General features: G+C 36.7%; 2 protein-coding genes across 2 annotated transcripts in view; one reads left to right on the top strand and one right to left on the bottom strand.

Moving 5' to 3' along the window:
• LOC145675988 (tubulin polymerization-promoting protein homolog) overlaps positions 1–24,249 on the top strand; it is a 38,457-nt gene extending 14,208 nt beyond the window's left edge. The window contains exons 3-4 of the mRNA XM_081746820.1: positions 1,022–1,151; positions 23,882–24,249. Coding sequence (XP_081602946.1) covers positions 1,022–1,151; positions 23,882–24,061 — 310 coding nt within the window. The 3' untranslated portion in view covers positions 24,062–24,249. The remainder of the gene's footprint in view (positions 1–1,021; positions 1,152–23,881) is intronic.
• Positions 1–27,174, bottom strand: part of LOC145674792 (uncharacterized) — an 80,245-nt gene that overhangs the window by 25,993 nt on the left and 27,078 nt on the right. The gene's annotated exons all lie outside the window — the stretch shown is intronic.

The following is a 27,174-nucleotide window of genomic DNA, read 5'->3' as shown; positions in this document are numbered from 1 at the left end:
TGTTCCAAAATAGCATAACAATACAAACGTAAATTTCTGAAACATGTGGATCCCTTAACTCTCGAACACTTCTAACGTTACGGTTGCCAGTAATGAGTAACCACCCTGACTTCAGTTCCTTCACTTCGCTTCACATTGTAATTAATGGCTTCTTTATGAGCTAATCCGTGCTTAAAACGTTAGATTTTCATTAACGTATTTTTAGGTAGGTACGCATCTCACACAATTTGCAAATAAGAACATTATATATTTCGATTCTTTACACACTGGTGTAATAAAGATTACAAATTTCTCCTATAAATTATACAAATATGTAGATCGCACAGTAAATCTGCTCCATAATTTCTAATTCTTGTTTTTACATTTCCTATGACGAAGTGTTTGAAATAGGATCACATAACATTGACTAAACCATGTGTCTTCAACAATGATTTGTATGGTCATGTGACTAGTGAAACTGCCCTGTTCACAAGTTCTTGATTTTTTTAAAAACAGAAATTGCAAGAACGTGAACATTTTACTCGTAGTTTGTAGTTTGTATTCTAGTGGGGTATAGTAGTTTTGGAAAACAGATCCCAAATCACAGTGTGTCCACCACGTGTTCGTGACCCACGAAATGAAATATGAATCATACATTTCTGCGAATCAGGTGTGGGTTTTAGCATCCGATATCCCACGGGCAGTCATACTGCATAACTGCTCTTACTTCCTCCTTTGACGTTTGACTACGAGTTTAACATACGTTCTCACCATACTTGCCGAGCAATAAATAGGCCGCTCATCAAAACTTTCTGCTGTCAGCAAAATTTTAGTCATGTATGTTCAGTGTTTGTGTATCACCAGATGACGTATGGATGGCTCTCACATTAAACCGATGTCTTGTTTGCTCCATTGCGTTGCGATTTTTCGGGGCGGGGCTTACATTATCTGTTGTCACGACATAAGCGATTCCAGTGTGGTATAATAGTATCTTAATATAAGGATATTTCAAATGTTTACTAAATTACTTGTTTTCTCTCAGGCCACAGACTTTGAACTTCGCCGATTTCAATAAGTATCTTGAGAAGATATCCCAGGAAAAGAAGGTAGCTCTTGATGACATAAAGAGCAAGCTAACTAATTGTGGCGCACCAGGAGCAGCAAATGCAACAGTGAGTATTCTATAATAGTGGCATTAATTCTGGACACTTTTGAGAATTGTGTTGAAAATTACATTGAGCTGTTGGTTTTAATTGAAAATTACCTCCTTAGTAAAGTAAAAGTTTCAGGAAAACTAAACGAACTTATCCCAATGTTCAGTGTTTCCATCAACGAATGAACCTGTACAATTTGGAGTTAACTATAACACTTAGCAAACTAACAAAATTACAATTTCAGGTAAATTACTTAGTAAAAGCGCATGAGGTAAACATTAGAATTGATATGGATTACTAATGCAGTTGGCGTTAATATTTTGTTAATTATTCTTTTGATTCGGTTACTGCCTCGATTCTTCGTAGCATAGCTCCCTATTGTTGGAGGGACTTCGACACGACACCAAGCAAACTTTTGTGATATCAACAATTATTAATTCAAACAGACAGGAGCGCTTAACTAGTTTATGGGCGTACTAACGGGGTGTTTAAGACACCAACAGATAACAATAGCAAAACAACAATGAAGTATTTGCGGAGCTTCTTTCCAAACTCCACTTAAGTCTTTTTTTTTTTTTTTTTTTGTAATTTTACAGGAGAAGCGAAAAACGCGTATCGCTCTTGTTCTACATTTAATGATAAATATTTGAACGATATCTTTTATGTATAGTGGTACATAACAACATGCTAAATTTTAAGAAATGTCTGATTTTAGGTTTAGGCCTAAATGGCGGGAAAATTCTTCCGTCCAAAAACCACTTAAGTCGTATGTTTTCTCCAGAAAAAATCAGCTACTGCTCAATGACTACACTCTACTATCATTATATCTTGTAAAACATATAAAATAATAATAATAATAATAAGAAGAAGAAGAAGAAGAAGAATTTATATTTGATTATACTACACAGAGAAAAATCCGTTCTCCGGACAGCGGTATATTGTACAAACATACGGTATCCTCTTGCTTACTATAGAAATCAGTACGGAGCATACGTTATCCGTATGCAATATAGGCACTGCCCTTAGATGTTATATCATGCCGTTGCAGGATGTATGGCATCTAACAGTTTTCCGTATATCACATGCTTATACTTATGTTACCTTCGCCAGCTATATGTTATATACATCCATTTGTATGAGAGATCCTGACCGCCTGTATTGTTTCATATGGAAAGTACGTATAAATGGAACACTTATACGGAAAGTATTATAAAACATGCGGTTTCAGTTATACGTCTGTTGTACGTTAAGTCCAAAAACTACAGGAATTACGCATGTAACCTATCTTTTTAAGTACGCCACCTACAATTTTTTTTCTCAGTGTATGTCCTTATTTACACTAACATGTAAGATTAACATGATTTGTGTGTTTTAATGAATTTTTATTTATTTTAGTTCTAAGATTTATATTTTAAACTTTCATTTTTCTTAGTGTACTTTTACATTGGTTATATTTTATTTCTTTACCCAGTTTCCGGAATATCTTGATCGCTTCCTTCCCTTCTCTTCCTTCACAAGTTCTAGTAATCCAATTTCCATTTTGCAGTACAGGTGTATTGTTTTCAGCCAGTCCTAATAACAACGTAGTAGTCTCTTGTATGCACTATATATACACTTATCTTTAAATCCCTTCTTACTGGTTGTTAACTCTTACAATTACTAACTGTTTTTAAGCAAATTCTAAACAATAGATTAATTTTCGCTCCAAATCTAAAAAAATAAACACCTATCAGAGGTATGGTAACAATGAATATCAAACTTTCAAAGCAGATAAATAATACCGACGTGACTTAAGTGGAGTTTGGAAATAATATTTTTAATGACTTATGCGCATTTTAAAAAAAAAAGTGATTTTTTATATTTAATTTCAAGACGACTTACGTGAATTTTGAGAGGTTATATAGTTAGGTATGTGTATTTACTCCTAATACACAAATAAAACACAAAAACCGAAAATTGAAAAAAAAAAGTCTTGGGTGGTGTTTGGAAATAAGCTCCTCATTTACACACCGCCATAAACTCAAGTATCACATAATAAGAACAATTACTAACAATTTACCACATTTCAATGTCATTTCACCGGGGCCAATCGGGCACAATAGCATTAGAATAAGCAATCTTGGAGAGACTGTCAGACACCAGAACTTGTGATAAGTCCACACGCAACAAAATAACAATATCAAAAAATAAGTAGTAGCCTTGAAAATGTCTGTTTATATAGGGACTTTAAATTAGTCCGTATCAAAGGCGAACTACGCAGCTCGGGTGGTAAATGATTTAATATCGCAGTTACAATGTCAAATATTTCAGGGCGCAAAGGCGCAAATGTCCATCTCAAGTAATAAGGCTATCGAGTTAGCACTTGTCAAAGGGGACAGAGTTAGGATCCCAAAGCAATACAAACTACTAGGACGTGGCGGTCTCGCTAGAGATCGGACAAGCGGTGTTAGTACGCAAAAGAGTGAGAATTTAATGTTAATCAATGTTTAAGAAATATGCCAAAACAGATCTCACAGCACTGCCATATTCGTGTAGTGGCTTCAGCGAGTTGGAGTACCACTGTTATCAGCCAGTTTAGATTACTGAACTTTTATCGTATCAAAACGCCTTTGCCGCTCATTAATGACATCATTCGAAATCAAACATAAATAACAATCGACCAATAAAAGGGAGCGCTTGGAATTCGATCTATCAATATTCACGTAAGCTATACCAAAACCAATAAAAGGTTTCAAAGTAATTTTGAAACTACTTGGGAAGTGATCCCCTTTACAGTTAAGCGACTTGATGGAAACGGAAATGCAAGCGAAAGGTATTATCTGTCAGGAAAGTAAATGTACACCTATTTTTCGAGTCTGGCATTCCTGCGCTCCATCCGTGGAGAGTATGAGAATTAAATCAATCAAATGTTTACTGAGGGGCAAAAAGAAAAGTTTAACCTGAATAAGACATTGCAAGGGGCACAAGCTTTGAATACGAATAGTGCATAGTGTAAATAAAGGACGACACCGAAAGAGAAAGCCAGAAACAGCTGTTAAACTTAGAAAAAAGAGTAAAAATTGTTGAAGTGGGAACATAAAACACAAATATAACAAATACGCCGACAACAAAACGTTCACCATGCCATAATCTTGGTGGAGTAGTTAAGGTACTGGCTTACAAATGCAAAGGTCACCAGTTCGGATCCCCGTCAAGGACATTTTAAAAATTTTTTGTTGATAATACATACAGCTCATGAGAGGGTAAAAGAGGTCGTATTTAGTTTTTCGTAGCAATTATTATTGGTAATGTTTAGTACTGATGATACTTTTTGTCTTTGCGTATTGCTTTTATACTTTTCTTCATTTCGAAAGAGAAGAATATCCGAACAAATGCCACCAAAATTTCTCTTATTTTAAATGTAAACTCCATTTGCGATTAGTGAAGAATAAAAATTGAACGTTCCGAAGTAGCTGCAAAAAGTAAAAAGAAAAACATGGAAATGGACCGTACTCATGGTTACTAAAAATACAATTTCTACATGCCTTACACCTTCCGACCACATTTCTACGTTAGCAAGTAAGAGGCTTGTGTTTAGGTTAGGCTGGTCAATACGTTTTGCAAAGGGGCCCGGTTTAGCTCTGACGCACCACAGGTGCGAGAAGGGAGCAAAACACTTTTTCTCTCTCCCTCTGTGTGTCTATTTATCTATCTATCTGTGCATATATATAACGCTATTTGTGAATGCTATAACCACCCTAATTTTCAGCGAATTGAGACGAAACTTGGCACAAACATTAATTGTTGAAATATCCTGATGAGTTCGTTAACCAGAATAATCAGATGAAAATGTTCAAAACGGCGGCCCTTCAAACTCTTAAAAAGTTCCAAGGGAACCAAATCTCGCCCATAAATAGGTATTCAGAAAGTTTGAATAACTTTTCCTCTTTTACTGAAATATTTGTGTGCAGGGACTTATCCTCTTTTATTGAAATATTGGACCCGATTAATCGCCTAAAGAAGGTTCACGCCCTTTCGCTACGGTCAGGCTTTTTTTCTTTTTGCAGGAGGGGGTTATTTCCTATCGGAACAAGATGATTATTAGTGATGATATGAAATTACACATTGAAAGTGAAGTAACTTGTTAAACGTGGTATTTGAAAGAATAATATAATAAATGTGCTTCCCTCTAACACAGAGAACTGTAAATCATGTATTTCGAGTTAAGTTGAGTTGATTTTGAGTTTAACGCCCCGTTCAGCAGCAAGGCTATATGAGACGTGGACCTACTGATTAACGTGGAATCTGAACCTCATGAGCTCCCGCCTTGAATCGAACCCGGGACTCATGTATTTTGAGTTCGGGAGCGTGAATGGCGAGGAGTGTTATTTGATTTGCTTTTTAGTAACACTTTGCAATACAAATAAAGTTAGGCAACATTAGTGGTAAAATAATAATAATAATAATAATAATAATAATAATAATAATAATAATAATAATAATAATAATAATGCGTTGTTTGTGGCAAGGCAATATCTTCCTCAATTCTTCTTCAAATGTAATGATTGTAATGCCATATCTCCCTTACAAACAAAATATTAGCAATTTATATCGAGAGAACGGGAAATTGTAATGATGGGAGCAACGTTGGACAGTATGCACTCATAGTACTCAGAAAAATAAGCGATTTCAATGCAAAATGAACGAAGAGTCATTGTCATGGGTAGTCATGGGGCCACGGCAGAGCCCTCTTCAGGCAAAATGTCGATAACTTATATCGAGAGAACAGGAGGTGATAGTGGGATGGGACCAACGTTGGACACCGTGGACCCATAAGGCGCATTGAAAAAATTAGGAGGGCGGACGCCAGCCAGCCTTACTTATTTCTACATAATAATATAAAATTATATTGTCGAAATACACACACGAGTTAGCTACTAATATTTCATATTATTATTATTATTATTATTATTATTATTATTATTATTATTATTATTATTATTATTATTATTATCGACAGCGTCTTTTCATTACGTGAGCATGTTTGACATGAAGCCAAACAGAAGATCCATCATTCGTAGAAAGAATAGCCAGTTACTTTAACTGTGAGCGACAGCGAAAAATACGAAAAGAGTGACTACTTGGAACAATACTTTCTCTCAAATGGATAAAAAATCAAGCCGAGATAGATTCGAACTCGCATGGACGGCGCGAAAAGCCAGTGCTTTGTCCAATTTTTTTTTAACTGACTCACCGAACGTGTTTCAGTAACATACTTATTGCTAATCTTACTTGCTTCATTCGTTTAACTTGCTTTTTCTAATAACTTATAACGACAGGGACACGAACACAGAAACATCGAGAACAGTTAAAAATCATAGATTCTCTCCCGCCGGGAATCGAACCCGGTACACCATACACCAAAGGCGCACGTGCTAGCCACTCGACCAGCAGGGAGGGCATAGTTCACTTTGTGTCGTTAGAGTTTACGACCACTATATTGCCAGCTTTCACTTCTGTGGGTTGTATACTATGATCACATGTTTCTTCTTTGCTGGAAGAGTTAAACCTACACTCTACGTAATACAAGAGGTATTTAGACCTACATGCTCTTCATATGATGTAATAAAAGGGTCATGCTGGGAATAAGAAAAAGAACATTCCATGGACAAAACGGAAACTATTGGCAACAGAAATATTTATCTACGAGGCATGCGCAGTAGTATATTTCAGAATAGTTACTGTTTAGTTCAGTAAACGAAGAATGGGGTATAAAAAAGCAAATATGTCGCGTCAACGAGATGGACCAGTGTTGACAGAAGCGGAAGCAAATGTGTAGTAATACAACAACTTGGTTAAATTGATAATTGGTTCTTTATTCTGTAGTAGATCGTATCACAACTTTACGGGAGGGCAGAGAAAGACTTACTGACGCTATCATATAATAAGCTTAGTAACACGATCATATAGACACAAATGGATGTAACTGTGAGTACTACGATTTAACGAAAGCCGTTTAAATATTCAGTGGTTTGCAGGGTTGTATAAGACACAATACAATTCTTCATACCTCAGCTTCCAGCAGCTAGATACATGCAATTTCTGGTTAGATACTGAAACTGCTGTCGAATTTTAATACATGACGTATTGCAGGATACAAAATGCTTTGCATTACTTGTTTGTTTGTAGACAGCTACTAGCTTAGTGTTCTGAAAGGTTGTGTATAAACTAGGGATAGCCAATTCCGGAATTATTACTTTTCGGACTCCCGAAAGTAAAACCGGACAAATTCCGAAATTCGGAAAATTCCGATTTTGGAATAATTCCGGAATTCGGAAAAATCCGGAATTTAGAAATTTCTGATTTCGTTAACATTCTGGAATTCGAAAAAGTCCGGATTTTTTTCAAAATCAGGAGTTTTTCTTAATTCCGGAATTTTCTAAATTCCGGATTCTTTCCGAGTTCCGAAATTCTTCTGAATTCCGGAGTTTAACTGAATTCCATAATTTTCCGAAATCCGGAAAGTGAAAGTTCCGCTTCCGAAAAATGAAATTATTTTGGTTAATATGAATCGTGGCGGAAATGTCTTTGACCAGGTAATGGCGACTGCTTTGAAAGAAATGGAGAGTATGAGAATTCAATCTGTTATATTTGTAGTTTCGTGTGGAGAAGAAATAAACTTTGAACCAACGGTTCAAGAACAACTCACGTTATTAATGTTAACGACTTTATAAAAAAATACGAAAGACATTTTGAATCGAAGAAAAGTAACATACAAGTTTGCAAGCGGAGACAAAGAAACCTAACGTAACCAGTACCAGACTAAAAACGAATCGTTTACCGCGTAGCGATCGCGGTTCATTGATCAAGGTGCACGTTTTTTTGTGTTTTTTTTTTCAACTTTAGGATTTTTAATGGCGGTTGATCCGCGATAACATACGTTTTATTATACTCAGATATTTGAATACTCGGATGTTTCAATACTTGAACCATCAAATCTTCAGGAATAATAATAAACTAATAATAATTATTATTATCACGTAGAAAATTAAAAGCTAGAATCTAATTATCGCTCAGGTCATACCATTACAAGCAGAAACGTGACATTTCGAAAGAATATTTCGGTTTGGTTTAATGTTGCTCACGAGAAGAGGAATTTTTCATCTTGTTTCTAAAACAAACAAAATAACATGATAATTAACATTTTACATTTGAGACAGGTCAAGGCTAACTCAAAATTATCGTCTCTCTTTGGAGATGAGAATCGAGACGAGACGAGACGAAAAATATCGTAAACATTTCCCGTCTTGTCTCGATTCTCGAAATAGTGTATGTCCATTCTTTAACTAACAATTGCTCTGTATACTGAATCTCATAGGCTATTTCGTTACATTCTATTTCAGAGCTCATTGAATTATCCTCTGTGTAGGTATTTTGTAGCAAATCTTTTATATTTACCTCTCCATATCCTAAAAATTAGTTTATCATATGCCTTACTGTTGCGTGATATTCAGTTGTATTTCTTACAGTTATTTTCCTTAAAACAAACAGTAGAATACTTCCTTCATGAAACTTTAAATGAACGTTCTGGTTTAAAATGTTGGTAGTTGCAGAGGTGTGTCTTGAAGGTACGGAACCCTTTCCCCGAAATCTCTACTTTTAAGTAAGTTTTGCCAAATTTCAGGGCAAGTTTAAAACTTTTAATATTATTATTACTATTATTATTATTATTATTATTATTATTATTATTATTATTATTATTATTATTATTATTATTATTATATCAACACCGTGTATAATCATTAAAAGATATACGGTTTGTATCTGAATAGTAGAAGCTAATTGACTGTCGATCTCGGCGTCAAGAAGTCTTCAGGAGGCAAGGACATCGATCACGTTCTGGGTTTGAGTTCCGAAGGGGCAAGTATTCGGGCTCGAGCCAAAAAGTGTTAAAAGTTATAGGCTTCAGCCAAACATGTTCAAAACAGCTGGGACCGGGTTTAGGCTCCTCAACGGCTCGGCTTACAGCTCATTCACTATCAAACCGAACCGAGAAGTGAGCCGAGCCAACAGCTTACCTAACCGAGTCGATTTGAGCCATCGGCTTAGTTGAGCTGAGTCGAAACGTGCCGATGGACTAGTTTCAACTTAGCTGGCTCGAACCGGTTCACATGAGCCGAGTAGGTGATCCATCCCAACCAAGAAAGCTCGACCCATCGGCTCAATTGAGCTGAGTCGATGGCTCGTTCCAACTGAGCCGGCTCGGGTTATCCCAACCGAGCCGACTATAGCTGTTCGCTCAGTTGATACGAGACGAGCCGGTTGATATCACAACCAGGGTTGGTCTTCTGCTTGGGCTCAAGAATTCGACCGTGCAGGTCTCAGCCTTGATTTTAAGAACTACAGTGTATACTTATATTGGTGATTACGACATTTGAGGCTATCTCGTAATAATAATAAATAAAAAACTCTTGTCTTCTCGTTATCTAGACGAGACGAGATACTCTAAAATTGCCCCACGAGATGCACTAAAATTACGAGACGAGACGCACTAAAAGTATTCCACATTACTGCTTACATTTCTCATGGCTTTCGTTTCCAGTCTAATCAGGCCATTATTTCAAAACGAGCTGTACGAGCGAGCGACCCATTATCAAACTCGACCTCGAAAGCAGCGACTTGACTCGGAACTCAAGAAAATTACCTTTGACTCGACTAGAATTGAACTGGAGTCGAGTCGAATTTTGGCTCGACTCGTGCTCATTCCTATTCGTATTTGTATTTTATATTTCCACTTCAACAATTTCTACTCTTTTTTCTCCGTTTACCTGCTGTTTCTGGATTTCTCTTTCAGTGTCGTCCTTTATTTAGACCATGCACTATTCTTATTCCCAGTTTGTGACCCGCTTTAATGTCTTATTCAGTTTAGGCTTTTCTCCTTACCTTGACTAAACATGTGATTGATTAAATTCTCACTTTCCGCACAGGAGCAATGAAAATTTATTATTATTATTATTATTATTATTATTATTATTATTATTATTATTATTATTATTATACTATTGAACTTGCACGGCGAAATTACTGTAAAATACGATATCATTTCTGTAATTTTACTCCATTGTATGTTATTTAGTTTTTTAATAGGCACTAAATTGTCTCCAGATCAACGAAAAATTAAGTACGGCATGCGCTTTGGTGGAAATATCATTACATGAACATGTTTGAAACGAACCAATAATGTTTCTGTAATGATATTTCCACCAAAGTGCATGCCGTAGTTAATTTATTCGTTGATCTGGAGACAATTTAGTGCCCATTAATAAACTAAATAACATACAATGGAGTAAAATTACAGAAATGATATCGTATTATACAGTAATATCGCCGTGCAAGTTCAATAGTATAATAATAATAATAATAATAATAATAATAACAAATTATCATCGGTCCTGCGCGGAAAGTGAGAATTAAATCAATCACATGTGTAGTCAAGGTAAGGAGAAAAGCCTAAACTGAATAAGACAATGAAGCGGGTCACAAGCTGGGAATAAGAATAGTGCATGGTCTAAATAAGGGACGACACCGAAAGAGAATTCCAGAAACAGCAGGTAAACGGAGAAAAAAGCGTAGAAATTGTTGAAGTGGAAACATAAAATACCAATACGAATAGGGATGAGCACGAGTCGAGCCAAAATTCGACTCGACTCGAGTTCAATTCGAGTCGAGTCAAAGGTAATTTTCTTGAGTTGAGTTCCGAGCCAAGTCGCTGTTTTCGAGATCGAGTTTCGAGTTGACCTGAGTTTGATAATGGCTCGCTCGCTCGTTCAGTTCGTTTTAACTCGTTTTGAAATAATTGCCTGATTAGACTGGAAAGCAAAAGCCATGAGAAATGTAAACAGTAATGTGGAATACTTTTACTGTTGCTCAGGGGTGCGTCTCGTCTCGTAATTTTAGTGCATCTCGTGGGGCAATTTTAGTGTATCTCGTCTCGTCTAGATAACGAGAAGACAAGAGTTTTTTTTATTATTACGAGACAGCCTCAAATGTCGTAATCACCAATATAAGTATATACTGTAGTTCTTAAAATCAAGGCTGAGACCTGTACGGAAGAATTCTTGAGCCGAAGCAGAAGACCAACTCGGGTAGTGATATCAATCGGTTCGTCTCGTATCAACTGAGCGAACAGCTCGAGTCAGCTCGGTTGGGATGACCCGTCGGCTCGCCCAATTGAGCCGATGGCTCGAGCTTTCTCGGTTGGGATGGGTCACCTACTCGGCTCATGTGAACCGGTTCGAGCCCGCTAAGTTGAAACTAGTCCATCGGCACGTTTCGACTCAGCTCAACTAAGCCGATGGCTCAAATAGGCTCGGTTGGGTGAGCTGTTGGCTCGGCTCACTTCTCGGTTCGGTTCGATAGTGAATGAGCTGTAAGCCGAGCCGCTCGAGCCGTTGAGAAGCCAAAACTCGGTCCCAGCTGTTTTGAACATGTTTGGCTGAAGCATATAACTTTTAACAAATTTGGCTCGAGCCCGAATACTTGCCCCTTCGGAACTCAAACCCAGAACGTGACCGATGTCCTTGTCTCCTGAAGACTTCTCGACAATCGAGATCGACAGTCAATTAGCTTTTACTATTCAGATACAAACCGTATATCTTTTAATGATTATACACGGTGTTGATATAATAATAATAATAATAGTAATAGTAATAATAATAATATTAAAAGTTTTAAACTTGCCCTGAAATTTGGCAAAACTTACTTAAAAGTAGAGATTTCGGGGAAAGAGTTCCGTACCTTCAAGACACACCTCTGCAACTACCAACATTTTAAACCAGAACGTTCCATTGAAGTTTCATGAAGGAAATATTCTACTGTTTGTTTTAAGAAAAATAACTGTAATAAATATAACTGAATATCACGCAACAGTAAGGCATATGATAAACTAATTTTTAGGATATGGAGAGGTAAATATAAAAGATTTGCTACAAAATACCTACACAGAGCATAATTCAATGAGCTCTGAAATAGAATGTAACGAAATAGCCTATGAGATTCAGTACACAGAGCAATTGTTAGTTAAAGAATGGACATACACTATTTCGAGAATCGAGACAAGACGGGAAATGTTTACGATATTTTTCGTCTCGTCTCGTCTCGATTCTCATCTCCAAAGAGAGACGATAATTTTGAGTTAGCCTTGACCTGTCTCGAATGTAAATTGTTAATTCTAATGTTATTTTATTTATTTTAGAAACAAGATGAGAAATTCCTCTTCTCTTCGTGAGAAACATTAAACCAAACCGAAATATTCTTTCGAAATGTCACGTTTGTGCTTGTAATGGTATGACCTGAGCGATAATTAGCTCCTAGCTTTTAATCTTCTACAAGATAATAATAATTATTATTAGTTTATTATTATTACTATTATTATTCCTGAAGATTTGATAGTTCAAGTATTGAAACATCCGAGTATTCAAATATCTGAATATAATAAAACGTATGTTATCGCTGATCAATCGCCATCAAAATCCTAAAGTAAAAAAAAATACAACGTGCATTCCCACAAGCACCTCGACCACTGAACCACGATCGCTACGCGGTAAATGATTCGTTTTTAGTCTGGTTACGTTAGGTTTCTTTGTCTCTGCTTGCAAACTTGTATGTCATATTTCTTCAATTCAAAATGTCTATCGTCTTTCTTTTATGATGTCGGCAAAGTTTACATTAATAACTTGAGTTGTTCCTAAACCGTTGGTTCACAAGTTTGTTTCTTCTCCACACGAAACTACAAATATGAGAGATTGAATTCTTATACTCTCCATTTCTTTCAAAGCAGTCGCCATTACCTGGTCAAAGACTTATTTCCGCCACGATTCATATTAACCAAAATAATTTCATTTTTCGGAAGCGGAACTTTCACTTTCCGGATTTCGGAAAATTATGGAATTCAGTTAAACTCCCTAATTCAGAAGAATTCCGGAACTCGGGAAAAATTCGGAATTTAGAAAATTCCGGAATTAAGAAAAACTCCTGATTTTGAAAAAAATCCGGATTTTTTCGAATTCCGGAATGTTAACGAAATCAGAAATTTCTAAATTCCGGAATTATTCCAAAATCGGAATTTTCCGAATTCCGGAATTTGTCCGGTTTTATTTTCGGGAGTCCGGAAAGTAATAATTCCGGAATTGGCTATCCTTAATTTATACACAACCTTTCAAGAACACTGAGCTAGTAACTGTCTACAAACAAACAAGTAATGCAAAGCATTTTGTATCCTGCAATACGTCATGTATTAAAATTCGACAGCAGTTTCAGTATCTAACCAGAAATTGCATGTATCTAGCTGCTGGAAGCTGAGGTATGAAGAATTGTATTGTGTCTTATACAACCCTGCAAACCACTGAATATTTAAACGGCTTTCGTTAAATCGTAGTACTCACAGTTACATCCATTTGTGTCTATATGGTCGTGTTACTAAAGCTTACTATATGATAGCGTTAGTAACTCTTTCTCTGCTCTCCCGTAAAGTTGTGATACGATCTACTACAGAATAAAGAACCAATTATCAATTTAACCAAGTTGTTGTATTACTACACATCTGCTTCCGCCTCTGTCAACTCTAGTCGATCTCGTTGACTCGACATGTTTACTTTTTTATACCCCTTTCTTCGTTTACTGAACTAACCAGTAACTATTCTGAAATATACTACTGCGCATGTCTCGTAGATAAATATTTCTGATGCCAATTGTTTCCATTTTGTCCATGGACTGTTCTTTTTCTTATTCCCAGCTTGACTCTTTTATTACATTATATGAAGTGCATGTAGGTCTAAATACCTCATGTATTACATAGAATAAAGGTTTAACTCTTCCAGCAAAGAAGAAACATGTGATCATAGTATACAACCCACAGAAGTGATAGCTGGCAATATAGTGGTCGTAAACCCCAACGACACAGAGAGTGAACTATGCCCTCCCTGCTGGTCTAGTGGCTAACACGTGCGCCTTTAGTTTATGGTGTACCGGGTTCGATTCCCGGCGGGAGAGAATCTATGATTTTTAACTGTTCTCGATGTTTCTGTGTTCGTGTCCCTGTCGTTATAAGTTATTAGAAAAAGCAAGTTAAACGAGTGAAGCAAGTAAGATTAGCAATAAGTAAGTTACTGAAACACGTTCGGTGAGTCAGTTAAAAAAAATTGGACAAAGCACTGGCTTTTCGCGCCGTCCATGCGAGTTCGAATCTATCTCGGCTTGATTTTTTATCCATTTGAGAGAAAGTATTGTTCCAGGTAGTCACTCTTTTCGTATTTTTCGCCGTCGTTCACAGTTAAAGTAACTGGCTATTCTTATTCTTTCTACGAATGATGGATATTCTGTTTGGCTTCATGTCAAACATGCTCACGTAATGAAAAGACGCTGTCGATAATAATAATAATAATAATAATAATAATAATAATAATAATAATAATAATAATAATAATAATATGAAATATTAGTAGCTAACTCGTGTGTGTATTTCGACAATATAATTTTATATTATTATGTAGAAATAAGTAAGGCTGGCTGGCGTCCGCCCTCCTAATTTTTTCAATGCGCCTTATGGGTCCACGGTGTCCAACGTTGGTCCCATCCCACTATCATCTCCTGTTCTCTCGATATAAGTTATCGACATTTTGCCTGAAGAGGGCTCTGCCGTGGCCCCATGACTACCCATGACAATGACTCTTCGTTTATTTTGCATTGAAATCGCTTATTTTTCTGAGTACTATGAGTGCATACTGTCCAACGTTGCTCCAGTCACTATACAATTTCCCGTTCTCTCGATATAAATTGCTAATATTTTGTTTGTAAGGGAGATATGGCGTTACAATCATTACATTTGAAGAAGAATTGAGGAAGATATTGTCTTGCCACAAACAACACTTATTATTATTATTATTATTATTATTGTTTTACTTGCCACTAATGTTGCCTACCTTCATTTGTATTACAATGTGTTACTAAAAAGAAATCAAATAACTCTCCTCGCCATTCACGCTCCCGAACTCAAAATACATGAGTCCCGGGTTCGATTCAAGGCGGGAGCTCATGTGGTTCGGATTCCACGTTAATCAGTAGTCCACGTCTCATATAGCCTTGCTGCTGAACGGGGCATTAAACTCAAAATCAACTTAACTCGAAATACATGATTTACAGTTCTCTGTGTTAGAGGAAAGCACATTTATTATATTATTCTTTCAAATACCACGTTTAACAAGTTACTTCACTTTCAATGTGTAATTTCATATCATCACTAACAATCATCTTGTTCCGATACGAAAATAACCCCCTCCTGCAAAAAAAAAAAAGCCTGACCGAAGCGAAAGAGCGTGACCTTCTTTAGGCGATTAATCGGGTCCAATATTTCAATAAAAGAGGATAAGTCCCTGCACACAAATATTTCAGCAAAAGAAGAAAAGTTATTCAAACTTTCTGAATACCTATTTATGGGCGAGATTTGGTTCCCTTGGAACTTTTTAAGAGTTTGAAGGGCCACCATTTTGAACATTTTCATCTGATTATTCTGGTTAACGAACTCATCAGGATATTTCAACAATTAATGTGTGTGCCAAGTTTCGTCTCAATCCGCTGAAAATTAGGGTGGTTATAGCATTCACAAATAGCGTTATATATATGCACAGATAGATAGATAAATAGACACACAGAGGGAGAGAGAAAAAGTGTTTTGCTCCCTTCTCGCACCTGTGGTGCGTCAGAGCTAAACCGGGCCCCTTTGCAAAACGTATTGACCAGCCTAACCTAAACACAAGCCTCTTACTTGCTAACGTAGAAATGTGGTCGGAAGGTGTAAGGCATGTAGAAATTGTATTTTTAGTAACCATGAGTACGGTCCATTTCCATGTTTTTCTTTTTACTTTTTGCAGCTACTTCGGAACGTTCAATTTTTATTCTTCACTAATCGCAAATGGAGTTTACATTTAAAATAAGAGAAATTTTGGTGGCATTTGTTCGGATATTCTTCTCTTTCGAAATGAAGAAAAGTATAAAAGCAATACGCAAAGACAAAAAGTATCATCAGTACTAAACATTACCAATAATAATTGCTACGAAAAACTAAATACGACCTCTTTTACCCTCTCATGAGCTGTATGTATTATCAACAAAAAATTTTTAAAATGTCCTTGACGGGGATCCGAACTGGTGACCTTTGCATTTGTAAGCCAGTACCTTAACTACTCCACCAAGATTATGGCATGGTGAACGTTTTGTTGTCGGCGTATTTGTTATATTTGTGTTTTATGTTCCCACTTCAACAATTTTTACTCTTTTTTCTAAGTTTAACAGCTGTTTCTGGCTTTCTCTTTCGGTGTCGTCCTTTATTTACACTATGCACTATTCGTATTCACAGCTTGTGCCCCTTGCAATGTCTTATTCAGATTAAACTTTTCTTTTTGCCCCTCAGTAAACATTTGATTGATTTAATTCTCATACTCTCCACGGATGGAGTGCAGGAATGCCAGACTCGAAAAATAGGTGTACATTTACTTTCCTGACAGATAATACATTGAAATACTAAATAAACTGTTGTAACCCACCTAAGGTCCATAGTCCTACCGCCAGGCACTCTGGAAGTCGAGATGGTAAAAACTCCTGGGCCACCACTATAGCCGTTTCGTACCCAGCAGATAGCGGGCTTCACTTAACACATTAAATCACATACACACCAATTGTTTGCTGAACAAAATCATATTTTCATTAAAAATTAAATATGTGTTACAGTTCCACCAACTAACTCTTTGGCTTCATCAGACACTATGAGATACAGGATAACTGTACTAAATCACAAACTGATGTTACAATTACTCACTTGTATTTCGAGCGGCTGAAAAACAAGACAGGGAAGAAGAACGATTACTAGGACTTGGTGCCAGATGATGTCGTCACTGGACTTGGTACATCATTAGAATCCTGAGCATTGGGACTTCGCACAGACTGGTCTTCTGGTCTGTACGTCTTGGCATAGAGGTGAGGTGAATGATAAAATACAGCACCCAATGGAACGGCATCCGACGGGACTTTATTCCACAGGTTGTTCTGCTTCCCCAGTAGACTATAGCGCTCGCACGCCGATGAATGAGGCGTTAATAGATGTCTCGAGAAAACGATGAGAAATTCAGATAAGGAAATATTGTGAGAAATTGAAATGATGTAATCGACACAAATAGTTAGAGGTAGAAATTGTTTTATTATTTGGCTCGAATAAGTCCGTAGAATTTATACAACAACAGGATGCATCCTACATGAGGTCTCAAAAAATGTGTAACAGTCTTAGCACAAGCAAACTGGAAATATTACTTAGGAAGCTTTTCGGAGCCAAATCAGTTTAGCGTTAGTGATGGATCGTACTGGATCCGCTAATAGCACACTTCTTGGAGATTGATAGAAAAATCTTAATAGCAGCCAATAAGTTCTAGGTTGGGCTGCATACTCACAAATAGTACTGCAAAGCTGATGATAACATTGATGATTGAATAATGATAACACACGCACTGTTCGTAATAAAGTTAAAAGATGGAATTCTTAACTTAGGTGACCGTGGTACTAAAGTATCCGCCAATCAGTTCATACGCTATAAGATGTCAATTAAGAGTCAGTACCGACACATCAGAGTAGCACTCGTCGGTAATAAGGCGTGACAGGAGATGAACTGTCTCTTTCGGAGATGAAGTTCGAAGAACTCTTCCGATAGCAGTTCGGGGCTGCAACGGACAGTAAGTCCTTGTCGACAACTTGGTAGTTTTCTCCCGAAGGAGCAACAGACGTAATGTCTGCGTCTCGATGTCCTGGCATAATTCCCCAACAAGAGAGAGGGTGCAATAGGTTTTTGTTAAAACCTTATCAATTGCACCAGGCACTACGGCAGTGTCGGATGTATCAGGGGTAAGCTCTAGTCTTACCTGATTGGAGCTTGATTATCTGTAAAACGAAATTTGAGTTCTGAGTTTGCGCAAGGGAACGAATAGCGTTTCTTAAATTCTTCCTGTACATTTGATATTTTTATACAGTGCTATGATAATATTGAGAGGTTTGCTACTTTACCTCATGTGTACAAAGATCACATCTGGTTACGGAAAGTAAAAATTTAGGATGACGACTTTAATTACTTCACTGTTAACTAAACACATTATGTACCAAATACAACTTGAAAAGTTTAAAAGATCAGATCAAACTTCATACATGCACTACGGAAGTAGTAACTTATAGTCTGTGACAAGTTGTATGACGAAAACTGTAAAAAAACAGTGTGAGTAATAGAATTTATAATCGAACACTTGTGAGTCTGTTGCAAGGAAATTAGACTTTGCGTTAGTTCATACAGAATATATTACAGACGAGTAAAAATAACCTTTTCACCCCTGGACAAAATAAAATTTAATTTGGAATATTCTTGTCTTTTCTCTTAATTTAAAACTAAGATAACTAAAATAAGTATCCGTTCCTTTTCTTAAAAAGAAAATTATATCTTCTCCAGACGGACGGGATGATAGGTTAAATATTCTCACCAGACGAAATCAACGTTTGAAGGGAAAGTGAAAACAGACACAACAAAACAAATCTTTCAACTGAGAGAAAAAAGTAAGGCAGCACGAAGGAACTGAGTGAGCTAGGAGAAGGATGTCTGACTTCCATATGTTCTTTCTATTTTTCCTGTTTTAGATTTTTAAGGAAACAATGTTCTATAGCGTAGTTAGCAAAGCTAATTGTCGTTAATCAAATAATTTTCGTGGAGCGAGATAAAAATTTTGTGCAATATTTGTGCAACGGGCTTTCCGACGCTACAAATGCTTATTTTGAAATACCTATAAGTACGAGAAGCCAGCATCGAAAACATGTAGGAAATTTTTACACCATCATGCTGCGTCTAGATCTACTGAAGAAAATACATTTGTCTCATAAGTGTTCATGGTTAACTGTGGTTCCAGAGATCGTTACTGTAAGCACATTGCAATCTGCTTTATGGACTAGTTGTAAAACCTAAAGGCGATACCGAGAAGATTTAGAAAGCGTGATAAATATAATTTAGTATCAAAATCTCTTAATTAATCAAACTGCTCTACATAAAATAATTTACAGTAATCAATTTAATAATTTATATTTTAATTCTAATAGTTATATAATTTAAGCCTGATAAATACCTTACCGAGAGTGACTTGCCCGAAATCAGTGATTAGGAAAACTGTCCCGCTTTGGCCCTAAAAAAACATAGCCACTTTATGTGAGGGCAACTCAGTATTTAGGTTGTTGGGTCTGCTGTGACTGTCGAGCGGAAAAGGTTAAGTTATTCAAACTATAATTTGCACTTAAATTCCGATCACTGTCAGAGAGCCGGTAAATCATCTTGTTGGGTTGGGGATTTCCGGTAACATTCAGTTGAAGTAGATAATCCGCCAACATCCATAAATGTGACCTGGCCTGGGTAAGATCTGGCGTTGTAGATTCAGTAAAAAGTTTCAATATTCACATAAACAGTAACTCTTAAAGTGGTATTTTAATTTATGAAAATTAGATATAGTAGTCCAACCAGAGAGGTTTTAACAATGTAACTTACCAGAACAATTACATTTTTCTGAATCTAAAGGATTTTCAGTGTTGCCATCCATAAAAAATACAGTGTTGCCAGAATAACATTTTCCCCAAAATCCAAGTTAAGACAACGACTAGAAGAACGAACTCAACTGCGTTTGATTAAGTATTATACTGTTTTGGTATCCTGTGAACAAGGGCGCCGATTTCTCTGTAAATTTGGGGGCGGGCACTCAGATGCAGAAGGTATATATACGAGGATGTAAAGACAAATTGCATTCAAATTAAGCCAATTATTGTATATTCATAAATACAATCAGGGGGCCACATGAGCTTTAGGGGGGGCCCGGGCCTCCCGGTTCCCCAGAATCGGCTCCCTTGCCTATGAACTACTCTTTAAATAACACTATTATTTAATTTAAATAACTATATGTTAAAACTATTTTGCTTATTACAAATTAAATACAACTATTATTTAAAAAGTAGTTCACAGGATTCCAAGACAACATGGTACGTAATCAAATGCAGTTGAATTCGATCCTCTAGTTACTGCATTAACTTAGATTTGTGGGAAATGTTATTCTGGCAACGCTGTAATTTCTATGGATGACAACACTGAAATTTCTTCAGGTTTACATTTTCTGTTAGAGAATAATATTATCTTTGTTTGTTGTAAGTATACTTATGAAAAGCAAGTGAAAGAAACATGGTAAATTTTGTATTATTTTTAGTGTCACAATCAAAAAAAAATCTTTCAATCTTCAGTATCACTTTACAAACACTTAGTTTAATTTGATGATAAAACATAAGCAGATTAGATCGCAGGATTAATATTACCAAATACTAGTATAGTGACGAAGTACTGTGCCTTCCACTATCTACCTAAATAAATTACTTGTTGCTTCCAGGACCTTTCAAATAGTGTAGAAATTTTGGTTCCCGCTACTTATGCAGTCACAGCAGAAATTTTGGAACCCAAAACTATTGTGTTCGTGAGCTGCACACCGATTTCTGGCCCTTAAGAAAAGGTCTGGAAACGGTTGTTACTTTATTTGATAACAGTTTGTAGATTTTATATAACTCATTATCTAAATTTATTTATATATAGAGTGCATCAAAAACGACTTTACAACTTCGAAAACTCATGTTGATTTATTCATTTATCTTGAACATGGTTTTAGTGTCATTTTGTAGCAAAATACATAAAGTTTTGACTTACGTAGTATACTAATTCAGAAACAAGTGACGGGCAAGCTCTAGCGGCAGTTGGAGTAAAGATGGCTGCCTTTAATGGTCCCGAGCATGCTAGCTGTGTGATTTGGTTTGAAGAACCCAAGTTTGCAACAAGTGTGCAACGTAATTTTCGTACAAAGTATGGTAAAGATCCTCCCAGTAGGCCTACTATTTATCAGAGCATGTTTTTATTATTATTATTATTGAAACTCAATGCTCGGTAAAACACAACAAATCTTCAGGTCGTTCCCGTACATCTGAAGACGTTGTAGTGCAAGTGAGACAAAGTTTTTTGAACAATCCTGCAAAATCAATCCGGCGTGCTTCTGTACAGCTTGGCGCCCCACACCTGACAGTTTGGCGTGTGTTGAGAAAACGGTTGCATCTCAAACCATACAAATTACAAATAGTGCAAGAATTAAAAGAAGACACCGATAGAACTGCTAATAAGGCATTTTGTGTGGAAATGCTAAAGAAATCGACTTCAGATGAAATGTGTACCGCATCACCACTGGAAGTTACACTGAAACTCTTTAGGTATTAAGTAAAAACCTTGATGTATTTTGCTACAAAATGACGCCAAAATCATGTCTGTAAGATAAATCAATATGAGATTTCAAAGTTGTAAAGTCTTTTCTGATAAACCCTGTATTTATTGTCTTTAACAATGTCGAGTACCTATGTCATTTTTGTTTTTGAGCCAATTGATTTATATGGGTAATAATTTTTCTCCTCTCTTTGAAACACGCTATAATTATTAATCATGTTATTATAGTGACTTCTTCAAATGTGATCAAGTGTCCCTTGTTTTTGTTTAAAGGAATTTTCTACTTTTAAATTTAATATTACTTATTTTAATTGTGAAATACTACACTGTAAAAAATGAGGTGTTGAAACAACACAAAATGACTACCACTTTAGCGTGTTACTTGTGTGTTAATTCAGCAGCAAGCACATCGCCTTCCGGGCATATCACAAATAACTCTTTACTACCTGGGAGAATTTCCATTGATACTTATCGTTCAATATAAGCAAGGCTTTGCGAAGTATATTTGGCACTTGTGCCAAGTAACGAATAATGCTCTATGTTTTCTGTAATCAGTCACAATAATATTGTTGTAAACCTGTGTATCGTCTGACAAGAGTTACACAGGCAACAGTTCTGTCATCTTCTGTTCATAACAGATAAAGAAAACAAATGGAAGCACTGCTCTCTGTGTAACTGTTGACTGATACAGAAAATATAGAATGTGTTTAGTTACTTGCTCAAGTGTGAAATATATTTTGCAAAGCTTTGCTCGTACCAGCCAATAAAAAACAATACAAATACAGTAACGAGGAATTTTTGATATGCTCTAAGGCGACGTGCTTGGCGTTGAATTGACACACAAGTAACACGCTAAAGTACTAGTTATTTCGTGCTGTTTCAACACCTCATTTTTTGCTGTGTAAAAATTATAAGTAGCAATATTTAATTTTCACTAAGTGAGGGGCGTTTGAATAACTTTGAATAACAAATCAGTAAATTTTCATTTCATTTCAAAGACAACAGGAAAATAATTCCACATACAAGTCACCCAGCCCCCGCCAAGTGAACTTTGTGGTGGACAAACACTGTGTGCGTTGGTTTTCTCTGATATCTCCCGTTTCCTCCCACTTTCTTCATTCCACCATTTCACACATCTCTCATCATCACTGTCTCCTTTAGCCTAACTGGCATAACCGTGGGACGTAAACTCACAGATTTCATTTCATTTTCCACATACAAGTCGATTATCTAAAAGGAAAAATGGCGCGGATATTCAACACCGTTAAGTTATTCATTAAATTTCAAATTAATGTGAAAAGCACAGTCAAGGTCTTTATGTGACAATTTATAACGATAATGCCTGGTTCTTAGACATTAATATTGAGCCATTAAACACAAAAAATTACTATTTTGTACACTTTGTTTAATAATTATAAATGAGAAGCGTACAGTTTACTTTCTATACATTTTTTTCTAAGATGTCTGTTTAACTAACTGAATAATTCTATTTAATTTATGTGGTCATGACGACGACATCAAGATTAGATTACATAAAAACATTTGAATATTTATATATATATTAACATTATAAATGTATTAGTTCATTGTCTTTCTCTTCTTCTATTAACAGAATCTGCCTAGTGTATATTTAAAATACATTATGGCTCAAAATTACAAGTAAATTACGATTGTTACAAGTAAAATATACAACAAACTGTTGTCAATTCTGTTTTGTAAAATAAGATGTCTGTCATTACTATGTAGATATTTTATATGAATGAATGTTTTCAACTCATTGATTATAACTGGTCTTGTGCTTTAAACAGTGTGCTTGACGTGTCTCTACAGGAAAAAAATCCATGGGAGCCAAATCCGGTGAGCGTGGAGGGTACTCGATACTGCCTCTCCGTCCAATCTATCTGTTCGCTAGGCTATTACGTCGCGGTGGTAGTCAGGAGGTGCTGAAAATACCATTTTTAACATTTATCAGCTGTTAAAAAGTGTAATGTTTCGGCCTAAATATAAAATGTAAAAATTGTTAAACAGTGTATGCATTTTATTGGGACGCCCTTAGTAATGAAAAACGTTAAATTATACTACATCGGAGAGTCTTGTCCAGTTCCCCAAGCAAAATCTGAAATAACACCGTGTGTGATAGTGGTTAAAGGTATAATTGTGAGAAAAACATACAGAAATCCAGTTTAAAATTTACGTTCACAATTACATAAATGTATCTTGTCTTCAGTTCAATCTGGCAACCTTCCCTTATGCGTGTGCAAAAATAGATTTGTTGCAAGTTGTAGGCTTATAAGAAGGTAAATATAAGTTCAACATTTTATCTTATCTTAGATACGTATTCGTTGGCATGTTCTCTTGTAAGGATTAGAAGGTTAATTTTATTATATTTTTCTTGTTGCAGAAAGCGTCAACTTCTGCCGTGGTTGACCGTTTGACAGACACCTCTAAATACACCGGCAGTCATAAAGAACGGTTTGACGAAAGTGGGAAAGGCAAAGGCAAAGCTGGTCGTGAAGATGTCACTGATAATGATGGCTACGTCCAAGGATACAAAAACAAGGGTACCTATGATCAGAAATAATAATTGAAAAACGATCAAAGCAAGAGTTGTCCAACACCTCTGAACCAATGGAAAATTCATCAGATACTCACAGATAATTCCCCTGAGAAACTGAGTGCAACTTTTATTTCAACCGTGCTATAGCCCTAACATTAAAACAAAATTGTAATAGTTTTTTTTTTTTAAAAATAAAAAGAATGGCTGCATAATTAATTGTTTATTTTTCTACCAGTAAAACTTAAGATTCTCTGAAGAATGAAGAGTTCAAACCTACGAGTACAATCCCGGGTAAGAAATATACAAACGTACTTCTTGCTAGAACTGCACATTTTCCGTTCTAAGGGTTGCACAAGTAACAGTCATTCATATACGGGTAAGGACGAGATAGAGGCGTTGTTGTCGCTATTGAGTTACAGTTAGAGAAGGGAGAGAATCAGGTGTTTGGGCTTGGTGGGTTTAGAGAGGAAAGGTAAAAGAAGAACTAGAAGAATCTTTTAAATAAACTATCATTCCATATCCTATGTATAAAACTACATGAGCTGACATAAATTATTGAGCATGTCCTGTAAGGCTACAATGATTAAATTTGGCATAATTGTAGCTTTCCGGGACTAACCCACAGGAAAATTGCCAAAGGTGAATGTTTTTAACTTTTAGGGGGTCTAAAGAGGGGATGAAGAATTTCCCCATATTATTTAAATGGGCCCTTTCTTTTTACTTATAATCTCAAGTTTTAGGTACTAAGAATTGGAATAAAAACTTGAAATTCGGTATGCTTGTACGTGTCCTTTCGTGTTACCTAAGTAAATCATCAGAAATAAAAATTTCCAACCGAGAGTGGTTTTATGGGGAACTGAAATTTTTTCTCATTTTATATGGGACGTCTTCCACACCCCAAAATGTTAGGCACTTGCGGCAGGATTAGAATGATGAAATTTGGCATGATTGTAGCCTTCCAGGACTAACCGACAGGAAAGTTGCCAAAAGTGAATATTTTTAATTGGGGGGGGTCTAAAGATGGATGAAAAATTCCCATGCTATTTAAATGGGTGTTTTCTTGGGATACAAAATCTTATCATTTAGATAGTTCAAATAGGAAAATAAACGATAGAATTGTGGGTTCAAGAGGTGCGAGGCCGTAGGCCGAGCAAAGACAGTATGTGGGGGCGAAGCCCCCGGATGGGCAAATTTAGGAAATATGGAGAGCAAGTTCTCGAAATTCACAGTTGGTGCAAAGGCTGATAGATAAGAAATGCGAGGCCGTAGGCCGAGCAGACTCAGGGGTCTGAGGGTGGAGCCCCAGCTAGCCAAAGGCTAGTCAAAAATATAGAGTGGGGTGGGGGGACTCTGAACGGCGGGCGACTATGAACATCCACCGTTTCCAAAAACCGCCACCTTGAGTTTGGTAGAAAGTGGTGGAATTCGAAGACGTTTGTGTGGTGAACTAAATATTCGTGCGATGTGAGGAACTCACGTTTGTTTTGGAGAAGAAAGCGAAAGAGACAAACACAAATGTAAGGATCAAGTAATAAAATAGCCAAACTGTAGTTTGAGACCTTGTGTATATAGTGTTTAATTTCTATGAGAGACAGCACAGAACCACGTTGTTGATGCATGGAAGTTTGGCGGGGATTTAGTCATGCTTGACTGCTACATGCTGACTGGTGCTGCCATCTGTGAAAAATTACGAACACTTAAGCGACAACCTGCGTTGTGGGGCTACTCTGAACAGATTTGATGGGATGACACTGAACACAGCTTTGTATTGCTGTTATGATGTTTTCACTGTCCAATTTGTATACAGTGCCTTATCAGGGTTTCATGTTTCATTACAGGTGCCCAGAGACTACAAGAGAGTAAAGAATGGCACAAGGTACGAACGATGGAATGAGCAAACAATGGCGCAAGCCTTCGAGAAAATTTTAAAAAAAACTGTCCCTCTACCAGGCTGCCGAGAAATACGAGATACTCAAGGGCACGTTACACTTGCGGTTGAAATCTGTCAGTAGGTCACAAGGAGGTCAGCCCGTGTTTGGGAAAGAAGAGGAAGACGAAATGGCAAACTTGTTGCTCAAGATGGCACGGAAAGCTTTCCCTATAACACCGCAAAATGTAAGAAAAGCCGCATTTGATTACGCTGAAAAGAAAGCACTGAAACATCCTTTCAACACGGACGCGATCGACGGAAAAAGATTGGCTTCGATTGTTTCTCAAACGAAACCCTGAATTATTATTACGAACCCTGAAACAGCTATCTCTTACACGAGCAAAAGGTTTCAACAAGGAAGTTGTCACAGAATATTTTGATCTCCTGCACTGGCTTGGTCAACTCTCCGGAACACATCTACAACGTGGAAGAGACTGACCTACCTTTCAACAATAAACCAAAGCGTGTTGTGGCAGACATAGGTTGTTCAAATGCAGTGTTCGTGACATGCGCCGAGAAAGGAGAAAATGTTCCGTTAATTACGTGATGTAATGCTGCAAGCACTCTGTCCTGGGTTAGCTGCAATAGGTAACTGGATCCAATGTTCAAGATGCAGCCGTTGGTACCGCATAGTCTGTGTGAGCACTGGTGACAATGTACTTTTTATCTGTGGACGATGCAGAACCAGTGCGTGAGCACATGTCAGCATTGCTTTGTTCTACGGAGTCTACGTTCCCCAAGGAGTTTTAATACACAGTAGATATATTATTGATTTTATTTTGACTTTAGTAAATCTCTTCCTTTGTTCTTATTGGACAGATCATACCTGGTACAATACGAAGCAAAAAACCTGCAACATGAAAGTTTAAGTTCATTGTGAAACTACGCCAACAACATAGGCAACCAATCTAACGTCTTTGTGGCACTGATCACGCCAGGATAACCTCCGGTTTCGTCCCCCTGCACACTTCGTTTGGAGCAAGAAATGCATAGACCACGTGACTACAAACCACAAATTTCTCACAAGATGGAGTAATAGACTGAGGTTCTTCTCATTTCTCTTCTCATTTTACATCCTCAGTTTTAAAGAGAGAGAAAGAGAAAAAGGTCAACGTGATAAAAACTAAATAAAGAGGAATATGTGAAATATAAAGGAAAAGAAAACGTGCGCATATATTGACAAATGACACATGCACTTCAAAGGAGA

This window comes from Thermobia domestica, chromosome 18 (genome assembly GCF_964235325.1).
Source record: "Thermobia domestica chromosome 18, izTheDome1.hap1.1, whole genome shotgun sequence".
In the NCBI taxonomy this organism is placed as follows: Eukaryota; Metazoa; Arthropoda; class Insecta; order Zygentoma; family Lepismatidae; genus Thermobia; species Thermobia domestica.
This window is presented reverse-complemented; position numbering and strand designations above follow the sequence as displayed.